Raw genomic sequence first — 14,147 nt, forward strand, 5'->3', positions numbered from 1 at the left:
ATCTGGGTTTTGGTATTTGACCAGGAGAAGGGGCCAGGTGATTCCGTATAGGGCCCATACAACCTGCTTTCCCTAGTAATTATAATAATAATAGTTGTGGTATTTGTTAAATGCTTACTACATGTTGGTTTGGACACAGTGCCCCCCACCCCCACCCATGGAACAGAGGGATAATAATAAAAATAATAATAATTATGGTGTTTGTTTATTCATTCATTCATTCAATAGTATTTATTGAGCGCTTACTATGTGCAGAGCACTGTACTAAGTGCTTGGGATGAACAAGTCGGCAACAGATAGAGACAGTCCCTGCCGTTTGACGGGCTTACGGTCTAATCGGGGGAGACGGACAGACGAGAACGATGGCGATAAATAGAGTCGAGGGGAAGAACATCTCGTAAAAACAATGGCAACTAAATAGAATCGAGGCGATGTACAATTCATTAACAAAATAAATAGGGTAACGAAAATATATACAGTTGAGCGGACGAGTACAGTGCTGTGGGGATGGGAAGGGAGAGGTGGAGGAGCAGAGGGAAAAGGGGAAAATGAGGGTTTAGCTGCGGAGAGGTAGAGGGGGGATGGCAGAGGGAGTAGAGGGAGAAGAGGAGCTCAGTCTGGGAACGCCTCTTGGAGGAGGTGATTTTTAAGTAAGGTTTTGAAGAGGGAAAGAGAATCAGTTTGGTGGAGGTGAGGAGGGAGGGCGTTCCGGGACCGCGGGAGGACGTGACCCAGGGGTCGACGGCGGGATAGGCGAGACCGAGGGACGGTGAGGAGGTGGGCGGCAGAGGAGCGGAGCGTGCGGGGTGGGCGGTAGAAAGAGAGAAGGGAGGAGAGGTAGGAAGGGGCAAGGTGATGGAGAGCTATGTTTAGCCCATACTATGTGACAGGCACTGTACTAAACGCTGGGGTGGATACAAGCAAATCAGGTTGGACACAGTCCCATGTGGGACTCACAGTCTCAATCCTCATTTTACAGATGAGGTAACTGAGGCCAACTTGCCCAAGGTCACACAATTGACAAGTGGCAGAGCCAGAATTAGAACCCATCACCTTCTGACTCCCAGGCCGGTGCTGTATCCACTATGTCATGCTGCTTCTCCGGGATGAGCAGGCTAGTCCAGGCTAGTCCAGTCCTGCCTTCCTCCACCTGCCCCTCCTCCTCCCACCCCCTCCCCCAGCCAAGGCCCGAGCATTTGCTAGCAAAAGTCTATGCCCAGAGCCTCTGGCCAGGAGACTGTTGGAAAGGAGGGGGACTCTTGGTCACCTGGAGCCCCTCATGGTGAGGCTAGGGCTGCTGGCTTGACCCTGCTGGCTGGCAGAACTCCCCGGTCAGCGAGGACAGTTTGGGGAGGAGATCCACCACAACCAGGGTCAGCAAGGAGGGTCTTTCCAGGGCTGGTTTCTGAGAACGGGGTTGGTCCTGGTCCAGGAAAGCCGCCCAGCTCCCCACCTTTCCGGCCCCGCCAACTGACCCTGAGGTTTGCCTGAGGGGAAGAGCTTGGGGTGGGGAGTGGGGTTGGTGGGGAGAAGGGGCGGAGAGGCCTCTTTCCTGGCTGCAGGATGGCAGTGGGAAAGCTTGGCGGGTCCCCCGCCTCGTGAGAACCCCCTGACCTCGTCTTCCCTCGCAACGTTTCTGCGTGGCAGGCCTGCCGCCGGACAAACCGGCCACCGCTTTCCTGGAAACGTGTCAGAGACGAAGGAACGACGGAGCAAACGGGGGCGGCCTGGCATTGTTCTGCCTTCTCCCGGACTTTCCTGGCTGGGGCCTGGGCTTGGACCGCTCTCCTCCCCTCACAGTTTTATCTGCTTCCAACAGCCTGGAGGGTGGGAACAGGGGTCGAGGCCTTCCTGTTGGTCTGGCTGGACTCTTGCTTCTCACAGGGCCAGCTCGTTAGAGGCAGAAGGCAGTGGCAACAGGACTTTTCCGGCAGCAGCGGAGAACACTGGAGGGGAGGCTTGCGGAGAAATGTGGCCTCACTCCATCGATGCTGCAGAGAGAACTAATTCCTTCCTGGGGGGAGATCCCAGTTCTCCCTCCAGAGAAGTTCAGAGGCCTTTCCATCGTGGGACTCACTCACCTTCACTGCTAGCCCCATTTCCAGAAGGAAGGAGCTAAGGCTCAAAGAGGTTAGGGAAATTCCCTAAGACCACACAGTCAGCCCCAAGGAGAAGAGCAGAGCCCAGCATTCTTACCAGGCCCAGATTTTTTACCCCGGTAAGATTTACCCCCTCTACCTGTGCCTTGCTTTCTATCCCTTCTTATCTGATAAAAACACATTTGTCCATTCTTATTCTCCACCTAATGGCTAACTTCAACAGCTCACTCTTTACTGGGCCCTGCCCCCCTGCCTTCAAACTTGCTTACATCTCCCCTATCCTAAGAAACTTTCTCTGGATCCCACTGCACCCTCCAGCTACCACCCCATCTCCTGACTCCAGTTCACGTCTAAAGTCGTCAAAGGAGTTTTATATACCCACTGCCTCAGTTTCCTCTCTCCCAGCTTCCCCCTTGACCCTCTGATTTCCACCTACTTCATTTCACTGGAACTCTCCAAGGTTAACTATGACTTCCCCCTTTTTAAATTCATTCGATAGTATTTATTGAGCATTTATGGTGTACAGAGCACTGTACTGAGCACTTGAAAGAGTACAATACAACAATAAAAGACACATTCCCTGCCCACAACGAGTTTATATTCTCGACTCTCTTCTGTCCTAATCCTGTTCAACCTCTCAGCTGCCTTTGGTACTAGGGATGACCCTCCTCTTGTGGATATGTTACATAACCTTGGTTCTACCCTCACAGTTTTGGGGTTTTTTATGGTATTGGTTAAACACTCATTATGTGCCGGACATCGTTCTAAACCCTAGGATAGACACAAGCTAATCCAGGGTGGACACAGTCCATGTCCCACACGGGATTCACAGACTTATCTTCATTTTACAGATAAGAGAACTGAGGCTCAGAGAAGTAAAGTGACTTGCCCAAGGTCACATAACAGACAGTGGCGAAGCTGGGATTAGAACGGTCCTTCTGACTCCCAGGCCCGTGCTCTATCCACTTGGCCTCACTGCTTCTCTTCTCTCTTCCTCTCTTCTTGTCTCTCTGCCACTCCATCTCAGACTCTTTCACCAGCCTTTCATCTGCTGGCACCCTCCACTGTGTGTGGGGGTGTCCCTCAGTGCTTTGTTCTGGGTACCCTGTTCTCACTTTACACTCACTCTCTTGGAGAACTAATTATCTCTCTTGGCTTCAGCTCCCACCTCTTTACAGAAGACTCCCAAATCTACTTGGCCAGCCCCAGCCTCACACAAGTACTACAAATCCCACTTTTCCTCTTGTTTCCAGGACAACTCCACATGGATAATAACAATAATAATAATGTTGGTATTTGTTAAGTGTTTACTATGTGCAGAGCACTGTTCTAAGCGCTGGAGTAGATACAGGGTAATCAGGTTGTCCCATGTGAGGCTAACAATTAATCCCCATTTTACAGATGAGGTAACTGAGGCACAGAGAAGTTAAGTGACTTGGCACAGTCACACAGCTGCCAAGTGGCAGAGCTGGGATTCGAACCCATGACCTCTGACTCCCAAGCCCGGGCTCTTTCCAGTGAGCCACGCTGCTTCTCATGGATGTCCCACCAGCGCCTTATGCTCAACATTAATAAAATTGAACTCCTCACTTTCCCTCCAAATCCTCCTCTCCCTTAAAATTCCCATCATACTTGATAACTCCACCAGTGGATAACACCAGTCTCTGGAACCTGCAACTTCCCTCTTTTTTAACCCCTACATTCCATTTGTCACTAAATCCTGCCATTTCTTCCTCTACAATATTTCCAGGATCCTCTCCTTCCCTTTAATCTACCATGTTGGTCAAGGCACTTGTCATCAATCAGTCTAGGTCAAGGCACTTGTCATCAATCAGTCTATCAGTGATATACATTGAGTGCTATATAATGAATGCTTACTGTGTTCAGAGCACTGTGCAAAGCACTGGGGATACTACTACCTCAGGCTCCTCACCAGTCTCCCTGCCTCCAGTCTCACCCCTCTGAAGCTCTGACTTTTTGTTATCCGATTTATTTTCTTAAAATATCACTCTGCAGGTCTCCCCTCTCCTCCGAAACTTTCAATGGTTGCCCATTCCTCTCCACATCAAACAATGGTATTTGTTAAGCGCTTACTATGTGCAGAGCACTGTTCTAAGCGCTGGATTAGATACAGGGTAATCAGGATGTCCCACGTGAGGCTCACAGTCTTAATCCCCATTTTACAGATGAGGTAACTGAGGCACAGAGAAGTTAAGTCTGCACATAGTAAGTGCTTAACGAATACCAACATTAATTACCATTAATTACCTTGTACTCTCCCAAGTGCATTGAACAGTGTTCTGCACACGGTAATAAATACACTCGACTGATGGTTCACAGCTGCAGCCGCAGAGCAGGGGACAGTGTTTAAAGTGGCAGGAAGGAAGGGATTCTCATCCAGGACTGACCCTTTCAGCCTCATCTGCTGCCTTGAACGTCCTCCCTGGCTCCATCTTTGTGAGCAATGGGCAACTCCTGGAAACAGGAAGTAGGATTCTCTGAGACATGTGCTTTTGTGTTGTGGTTGTAGCGGCCACTTCTCTGGCTGATTATATGTTCATAGGTCTGTTTGTCCTTTGTGTTTGAAGGGGACTCCTCTCTCGAGTAGTATGAGTGGCTGCTAAGCCACTGTGGGTCTGATGATCCCAACCACATCTTTCGCACCCTCAGATTGTGTGTGGCTGCGCTGTTGTGTTTGTTGTTTACAGATCATCGTGTTACCTGGGCTATTTTCCCTCTTCTCAAGTTCCTCTGGAAACTTCTGCTTGAAAAAAAATGTTTCTAGATTGCAGGGCCCCATGCCGGTCTGCCTTTCCGTCCGTCTGTCGGACTGCCACAGTCGGCTACCGGTCGTCAGCTGTGGTGCCACTTGGTCTGGGGATGATTATCATTATCATCATCGTTATCATTATTATGAGCAATAATAGTAATTGTGGTACTTGTTAAGTGCTTACTATAAGTCAGGCGCTGTACTAAGCATTAGGGTAGATACAAAATAATCAGGTCCCACATGGGGCTGAGAGTCTAAATAGAAGGAACAACAGACGTTGAATCCCCATTTCACAGATAAGGGAACTGAGGCATGGAGAAGTTAGCTGCCTTGCCCAAGATCACACAGCATGAACATGGCAGAATCAGGATTAGAACCTGTCCCTCCGCCTCTAGACCCATGCAGTTTTCCACCAGGCTAGGCTGCTTCCTTTTACTTCGTCCTTAACATGCCTCCCACTTTGTCTTTGCTTTCATTTACCTCCCTCCAGCTGATCACAGAGTAGCTGTTTAGGGATCCTGGCATCATCCATTCTCCTCACATGTCCCTCACGGAAAAGCTGCGTTGAGGTGAGTATAGTCCAGTGCAAGGATTGGATTTTGTCCCGAGACTTTGTGGTTTCTCACTGGCTGCCAAATATGGCCCATGACTGGTGCTGATGGAACTGCTCGGGATGTCAGACGTGGGTTCTGGGGGGTCTGGGCCTCTCAGCTTTAAAGGAGGTCTCTCGGACTGCACCACGGCCCCACGGCTCTTCAATGGGGTCTGGACCTGATGTCACAACCTCTGACAGTCTCCCGGAGGATACAGTGCATGTGTGTGTGCATGCAAGTGTCGTATGTGTATGTGTGTGTGCATGTGCATGTGTGTGTTTGGACGGGAGCAGTGTGGCTTAGTGGAAAGAGCTTGGGCTTGGGAGTCAGCGGACATGGGTTCTAATCCCAGCTCCGCCGCTTGTCTGCTGTGTGACCTTGGGCAAGCCACTTCACTTCTCTGGGCCTCAGTTACCCCATCTGTAAAATGGGGATTAAGACTGTGAAACCCACATAGGACAACCTGATTACCTTGTGTCTACCCCAAAGCTTAGAACGGTGCTTGGCACATAGTAAGCATTTAACAAATACCATAATAATAATTATTATTTTTATTATTAGAGGAGAGGGAAATGCGTGAGTGTGGGAGACAGTGCATCTGTGTGTATGTGTGTAACTGTGGGCAGGAACATGTCTAGCAAGTCTAATATACTGTACTCTCCAAAGCCCTTAATATAGTGCTCTACACATAATAAGGGCTCAGTAAATGAGTATGTAGTCCCTGGGTATGCATGTGGATATGCTGAAATTGTTTCTAGCCCCAGGTTTAGTACAGTGCCTGGCTTACGGTAAGTACTAAACAAATGCTTCAATCATTATTATTATTATTGTTATAAGCACATTGAATTGTGAGAGAAGCAAAGAGGACATTTAGATGGCTTCTTACAAATGGAAATAGCAAGGAAACCCCCAAACTCTCCCTCTCCCTTAAATACCCCTAACCCCAGGACAGATGAACCCATTTCATCCTCTTTTATTAGCTTTGAAAGGGTAGGACCCGAGTGCCCCGGGGGCTGGAAAGTGACACAAGGGCAGAGCCTGAGGTCCCCGGGGACTTGAAAGTGAGAGCGTGAGAAGGCCAGCACAGGCGTGCGCGTGCACAATCCTTGGTGGCAGTCACAGTGGGGACCCCGCTGCCCATAGCCAAGGTCATGCCCTTTCAGCCTGCGGGAGGACCCGACATCAGGGCCAGGCGGCAGAGCCCTGAGTCCACTTCTCCCAGCCCCACCCTGGCTCTCTGTGAGACCTTGGGAAAGTCACCGCACCTCTCTGCCCCTGAAGCTTCCCATTAAGAAGCGGGGAGAAAATGGCCACGCCTATGGTGCTCCCCCCACCCCACCCCCTGCCACTTGGTGGGAGGGGGAAGAGGGTGGTGACCGATGAGATCATGTTTGCAAGGGGCTTGGTGCTCTCTGGAGGAAGGGGCACCATCAATTATTCATCCTGGCTGCTACTGCCTTGCCCATTGTTGCTTCTGCCATTACTAAGTGCCTCTGGTGCAAGTAAATGACCCCTGCTGGGTGTGGGGAAGAAGAAGCTGACGGGGCCTCTGTGATCCCAGCTCTGGGCTGGAGAATAGATGAAGAGTCTGGCTCACGTCCTGCCGAAGAGCTGGTGATGCATCCAGTGCCTGCTGGGGGACAGCTCTCGCTACAGTTTGACCTTGGGAATCTTAGTCCTGCATGCTCAGGCGAGGTGGAAAAGGTGGCCATGTGGAGGGTTTGGAGGCCGACTCCACTCTTCCTTCCACCTCAAGGATCCTGTCCCTTCGGCAACTCTCAGAGAACAAACACTGCCTTCTACCCTGTGCCGGGGGCCCATTTGTCCACACCAATGACCACCCCTCCACCTCGTTTCCTGACAGGCTTGGGGATCCCAAAGCTGCAGGGCCAGATTGGGAGTGGGCAAGTATCTCTCTCTTTAGGCCTCAGAAGCAGCATGGTCTGGCAGCATGCTGGGAAGCAGCATGGCTCAGTGGAAAGAGCCTGGGCTTCGGAGTCAGAGGTCATGGGTTCAACTCCTGGCTCTGCCACTTGTCAGCTGTGTGACTCTGGGCAAGTCACTTAACTTCTCTGTGCCTCAGTTACCTCATCTGTACAATGGGGATTAACTGTGAGTCTCACGTGGGACAACCTGATTACCCTGTATCACCCCCACGCTTAGAACAGTGCTCTGCACATAGTAAGTGCTTAACAAATACCAACATTATTATTATTAGTGGATAGAGCACGAGCCTGGGAGTCAAAAGGACCTGGGTTCTAATCCCAGTTCCACCTTCTGTCTGCTGTGTGATCTTGTATGTCACCTAACATCTCTGTGCCCACTTTCCCTGATCTGTAATATTGGGATGTCTGTCCAACCCGAATAGCTGGAATCCACCCCTGGGCTTAATTCAGTGCCTGGCTCATAGTAAGCACTTAACAAATGCCATTATTATTATTATTACTATCATTAATAAAATGGTAATTGGTCTCACTTTTCTAAACCCCTGGGTCGTCCCTACAGGAAGGACCAACCAGAGCCCCGCCCTCCTGATGATGGTGACCGCAGACAGCTGGCACTGTGGGTTCAGGTAGGGGAGGATGGTAGCAGAGGGTATAGGAGACATCATTCAGTCATATTTATTGAGCGTTTACTGTGTGCAGAACACTGTACCAAGCACTTGGGAGAGCACAATACAACAATAAACAGACACATTCCCTGCTCACAGTGAGTTTCGAGGGGGAGACTAACATTAATACAAATAGATAAATTTCAGAGGATGCCTTGCCCCTGTCCAGTCCAGCCCCTTGTTCCCACCCACCCAAGCCCCATAATAATAATAATTATGGTATTTGTTCAGTGCTTACTATGTGCCAAACACTGTGCTAAGCACTGGGTAGACATAAGGTAATCAGGATCCCACCTCTCCAGGGCCCTGTGGGGACATGGAGGTAGCAGTGGGGAGATGGTCTGAGATGAGGGGGAACTAAAGGCTGCAAACGTCACCTCAATAAACCCGGTCATCAGAACCAAAGAGTTTGTCACGTGGGGCTATGGGTCCCGGGTCCACATTCCCCACCAGCGACAGCCTACTCTGCCTAGCATGGCCCAGGCTAGGAACCTCTAACTTCTTATCACAGCTGCACCTGCAGAGTGCTTTCCCTTCCAAAATTCCAGGCCTCCATCTCATCTCTCTCACCATCCACCCCTGCTCACTCCTTCCTACCCCGACAGACCACCACACTCCCTATCTTCAAAGCCCTTCTAAAATCGTAACTCCTTCAGAGAGCCTTTCCTGACTAATCTCTCATCTCTCCATCCTATTCTTCCTCCCTTGTGTGTCATCTGTGCACTTAAGTTCATGCCCCATAAGCACTTTGATATGCACTCCACCTCCACAGCACTTATGGGCATGTCCTTATACTCTGTATGCTGACCCCTTGCCCACGTCCTGCCTCCGGCCTGGAATGCCTTCCCTCCTCAAATCTGACAGTTGCTCTCCCCAGCTTCAAAGCCTGTTCGAAGGCATGTCTCCTCCAAGCGGCCTTCCCAAGGTTAAGTCCCCTTTTCCTCTTCTCCCACTGGCTTCTGCATCACCCTGACAGGCTACTTCTGTTCTTCCCCCTCCCAGCCCCACAGTACCTATGTCCATATCTGTAATGAATTTATTTATATTAATCTCTGTCTCCCCACTTTAGACTGTAAGCTCGCTGAGGGCAGGGAATGTGTCTGTTTATTGCTGTATTGTAGTCTCCTGAGTGCTTAGTACAGTGCTCTGCACACAGTAAGCACTCAATAAATATGACTGAATGAATGAATGACTCTGTTGCTTCCCTGCACAGCTGAGAGCCACTAGAGGTTATCATTCTTTCAGTCATATTTATTGAATGCTTACTGTGTGCAGAGCACTGTACTAAGAACTTGGGAGAGTATAATACAACAAGTTCAATACGAGACAATAGTCTGCTCATTTGTATATATTTTTATTACCCTATTTATTTTGTTAATGAGATGTACATCCCCTTGATTCTATTTATTGCTATTGTTTTTGTCTGCCTGTCTCGCCCAATTAGACTGTAAGCCCGTCAGTGGGCAGGGATTATCTCTATCTGTTGCCGAGTTGTACATTCCAAGCATTTAGTACAGTGCTCTGCATATAGTAAGCGCTCAGTAAATACTATTGAATGAATGAATAACAAGTACCATATGACACACACAACTTCTCTTCTGTCACTTGGACAAGCTTTAGAAAAAAGCAAATAGACAAAAAAACTCCAAAAATAGTTTTATGCCTCTTCCCTGTCTTCTGTATCTACCCCACTTTAGGGGTTTATGATACATCAATACTCCGGGATCCCAATCAACGCCTCCGCCTATGCAATGGGTGGACTGTGCTTTTCAGGACAGCAACAGATGGATAATCTCTAGGTTTCAGTAGCACAATGTGTGGGCGGGGAGTTCATCAAAGGCACCTCAAAACCCAGATCCCTATATACATGTGATGTCATACCTACCACATCAGTATCCAGCATAACGTGATGATGAAAAAGGATGTTATTTTTGCATAAATCCTCCCTATTTGCCTGAACCTAGAGCATTTCTCCACTGTATCCTGTCATCAGCCGCCCCCTTGCCCCCACACACACACGCTCCCGAGTTCTCATTGCATTCCCTTCCCAGGTCCGTGAGAATACAGGTTCTTCAGCCTAGCATCAGCATGCTCTGAAGAAGAGAGGGTGGGCACTCAATGTTAAAATACCACACATAAAGGTGACTGACCCAGTCCGGGCCCACACCATCTGGAAACCACACTTTGCACCGTCAGACCCAGTAACCGACTACCTAGGGGTGGGTCACTCTTCAGTGAATTGTTGAGTTCCACTTCCACCAGGCATCGTTTCCACTTCTGAAAACTGTTCGACACAGGCTGATCCTGACAGCGTCCAGGGAAACTGGGATCGGACTGAGGACTGGCACAGTCGAACTGGGCCCACCAGGCCTGTGCTGTCCATCTGAAGCTAATCCATACAAATGACCACACATCACCGTGACCCCTTCACCCTCCCACCCCGCCCCCCCCCCCCACCTGCCTCCTTCCCCACCCTCAGCTTTGCCAGCCTGGACTTAGAAGGAGCTGGGAGGAACAGGAGAAGTGTGAGGAGCCCCTGCCACCTGGCCGGCTGGACGCTTCTCCTCCTTCAGCCGGATTCACCCCTTCCCTGCCCCATTCCGGCTGTGTGGTTCATGAACTGCTCCTCTTAAAGGAGGCTGAGGAAGCCTTGGGGCCGGAAGGGGAAGGAGGGAGGGGTTTCCTTCCCTGTTTACTGAAACGAGAGCAGCCCCAAGCAGATCTAGTAGGGTGGCCATTCCTCTGGTGTTAGATCGGACAGCCCTGTTGTCAGCTGCTCTGCTCCTGGCCTGCTACAAATTCAGCACCGGATGTCTCCATGCCTGCTATTTTCATTTTAACTGCCGGCCTCCCTCTGTTTGCAGCCAAATCTGGTCACTCAGAAGCTGTATTCATATGGATGGGGGGACAGTGGGGAGCAGAGGAGTTCCTGTCTTCACACGCCAACCTAGACTAAGCCGCAGCCCTGGAGTCACCTTGCATCAAGCTGTTGGGTGCTGAGGAGGCAGCAGACTCTCTGGCATGCCCCCTTCCCCATGTCTCTTTCCCTCTTCAAAGCCCTACTGAGAGCTCATCTCTGCCAAGAGGCCTTCCCAGCCTGAGCTCCCTCCTTTTCCCTCTGCCCCCCCAACCCTCTGCTCCTCCCCCTTCCCCCTTCACCTCCCCTCAGCTGAGCCCCCTTTCCCTCTGCTCCCCCTCCCCTCCCCACCCAACTCTCTGCTCCTCCCCCCTCCCCCTCCCCTCAGCACCGTGCTCATTTGTATATATTATTTATTACCCTGTTAATTTTGTTAATGAGGTGTACATTCCCTTAATTCTATTTATCGTGATAATGTTGTCTTGTTTTTGTTTTGTTCTGTTTTGCTCTACTGTCTCCCCTGATTAGACTGTGAGCCCATCACTGGGCAGGGATTGTCTCTATCTGTTACTTAATTCTACATTCCAAGGGCTTAGTACAGTGCTCTGCACATAGTAAGCACTCAATAAATATTATCGAATGAAAGAATGAATGAATGTCTGAACAACTTGAGCCAGAACCAGCACACTCCCAACCCAAGTGGGCTCGGGACCAGAGGGGGGCCTGCTTTGCACAGATGTGTCCGGCCAGTGAGGAGATGCTGTCTCTCCCGCCCTGATGCCCCAGGTGCAGCATTTTCTGCCCACCAAAACTGCTTCAGGTGATGTTAGTGATGACTTAAAGGCCTGTCCAGCTGAAGGCCTCAAGTGAATAAGTTGGCTTCTGAAAGCCCCTTCCAGCTGAAAGATCCTGGCTGCACCCCAGACCCTCTGTGCTTTCCTGGGAGGTCAGGGAGAGGCAGATCTGGAGGGTAGAGGATGGAGGGACCTCATCTAGGGAGGAGCACTCTGACTGCCAGGTGGAGCGAGCAGAGGCCCTGTTCTGGGACCAGTCCCGGCTGCGGCGGGACACCCAGTCATGAGGGGGCGGGCCCCTCGGCCCGGCCAGAGCCTTTCACGAGGCATGGAGGGAGCAAGACTGGCTCCCCTGGCTTCGGGAGACCCCTCCGTGCCCCTGGCCAGCCTGGGGACTCTGTCTCCACAGCCTCCCTGGTCCAATGGCTAGTTACTCCCACCAGCTTAGTCTTCCCTTCTGGGAAATAGGGGTGCAGGGTAGGTGCACAAGGACCTCAAGAGGATGGCAAGAGCCATGGCATTGCCGCTGCCAGGCCACCAGGAGAATGGAGATTTCATGTTTTGCTGCCTGTCTTCCTGCTCCCACTGTCTCAGGTCAAACTGCCCAGGCTTCCTCTGGTACCCGGCTCCTGTCACCATCCAACAATAAGCTTCCCGACACATTCTTCACCAGTCATCATCCCTGCTGCCAACATGGCTGGTCACTCCCAGTTTAGGGAGCCATCTGGGGATGGATAAGCCCAGGACCAAACTAGCCTGAGGCATGGCCCTCATTTTAGGGTTCCCGAAGCCCTGATCAATACCCCGGCCTGAGGGAAGGAACAGAGAAATGAATGGGGTCAAGGCAGGAATAAGGGCAGGGATGGGGTTGGGACAGAATGGGTGAGGGCAGGGGTAGGGGCAGGGGCAGGGTGGGGAGCACAGCCTAGCCTGAGATTTAGGGTGGCCCAGATCTGGCTGCTAGGTTAGACGAGGTCATGTCCTTTCCTGCCCCACCTGTCATCCTCGATTTGGCCTGATGTCAATGTCTAAGGACCAGGGGCCAGGGACCAGGATCCCTGCTCAATCCTTGCCTTCAGCCCTGAGACTCTCGCCACATTTGAGGTCTGTCAACCCCTGGGGCACTGCCCACCCTCTTTCTGGACTGTATGTCCCACTGACAATTCTAACTTAACATGTCCAACAAATAGCTCCTCATCTTCTAACTCAAATCCAAACCCTGTCTTTCCCATATCTTTTTCATCGATGTGGACAGCATCACAAGCTCACGGCCTTGGCATTATCCTCGAACCCTCATATTCAGTCTGTCACCACATCCTGTCAGTCCTACCTCTCAACGTCCCTAAAATCCCTCTTTCCTCTCCATCCAAACTGCTACTCTCCTGACTCAAGCACTTACCCTGCCTTCAATACTGCCTCAGCTTCCTTGCTGACCTCCCTGCCTCCTGTCTCTCCCTAATCCAGTCCATACTTCACTCTGGTACTTGGATCATTTTTCTAGAAAAATGTTCAGCCCACATCTCCCCACTCTCCAAGCACTTCCAGTGTTTGCTCCTCCACTTCCAGCTCAAACAGAGACTCCTCACCTTTATAACATTCATTCTAACCCTATTCTAACCCTCTGATTTCCTTCCATTACCCAATGCGCACCCTTCACTCCTCTAGCACCAACTTACTTACTGTACCTCGATCTCATCTATCTCACCAACGACCCCTCACCCACATCCTCCTGGCACATAATAAGCGCTTAACAAATACTACCACCATCATCATCATCATTCTGCCTCTGTCCTGAACCTCCTTCCCTCTTCATCACTGACAGTCCACTACTCCTCTCCTGTTCCCCCAAAGTTTATGGATTCTAAACCATGAGTGCAATAGGGCAGAGGAGACCTGGTGCTGGTCTCAGGGATGTTATCTGCTCTGCTCCATCCACTCTGCCCCATGCTGGCCCTCCCCCGCCCCCGATGTTATCTCACCCACGGCCCTCCAACTCCAGTCCTTACCCCATCCGGGGCCGCGAGGCTCCATCCTGGAGGTCGGCCAGGACCCTCTGCTGGGAAGGGGGCGTAGGAGGTGGAGGGGCCTCAGCCCAGTCCATTCCTGTGGATCTCCGGCTGCCCCCCAACCCGAGCATCACCAGGGGGGCACTTGGAGCCCCATGTAGGGGCGGCCTGGGGGCCCGGGCAGGGGAATCACCAGGCTGCCTGGGGCCGGGGGGCGGGGGTGATGACTGAGCCAGCACTTCGGGGTCCCAGGGGAGAAGGAGGAGGAGGACGAGGAGGAAGAGGAGAAGCCTACGGTTCCCGGGCATGGCAGCGTCGCTTGCGGTGTGACTCGCCACTCAGCCGGCTCCGGGCTCCTCTACTTAAATCTCGGAAGGAAGAAAAATATCCCACACTGTTTCAACAATGGCCGGAAAA

At 51.2% G+C, this 14,147-nt stretch overlaps 1 protein-coding gene across 2 annotated transcripts in view; it reads right to left on the reverse strand.

Moving 5' to 3' along the window:
* MMRN2 (multimerin 2) overlaps window positions 1–14,076 on the reverse strand; it is a 37,383-nt gene extending 23,307 nt beyond the window's left edge. For both annotated transcript variants that reach the window (XM_029061422.1, XM_029061421.1), the window contains exon 1: window positions 13,731–14,076. In XM_029061422.1, the coding sequence (XP_028917255.1) occupies window positions 13,731–14,038 (308 nt within the window). In that variant the 5' untranslated portion in view covers window positions 14,039–14,076. The remainder of the gene's footprint in view (window positions 1–13,730) is intronic.
* Window positions 14,077–14,147: the final 71 nt, after the last annotated feature.

The sequence above is a fragment of the Ornithorhynchus anatinus genome, chromosome 3 (assembly GCF_004115215.2).
Source record: "Ornithorhynchus anatinus isolate Pmale09 chromosome 3, mOrnAna1.pri.v4, whole genome shotgun sequence".
NCBI lineage: Eukaryota > Metazoa > Chordata > Mammalia > Monotremata > Ornithorhynchidae > Ornithorhynchus > Ornithorhynchus anatinus.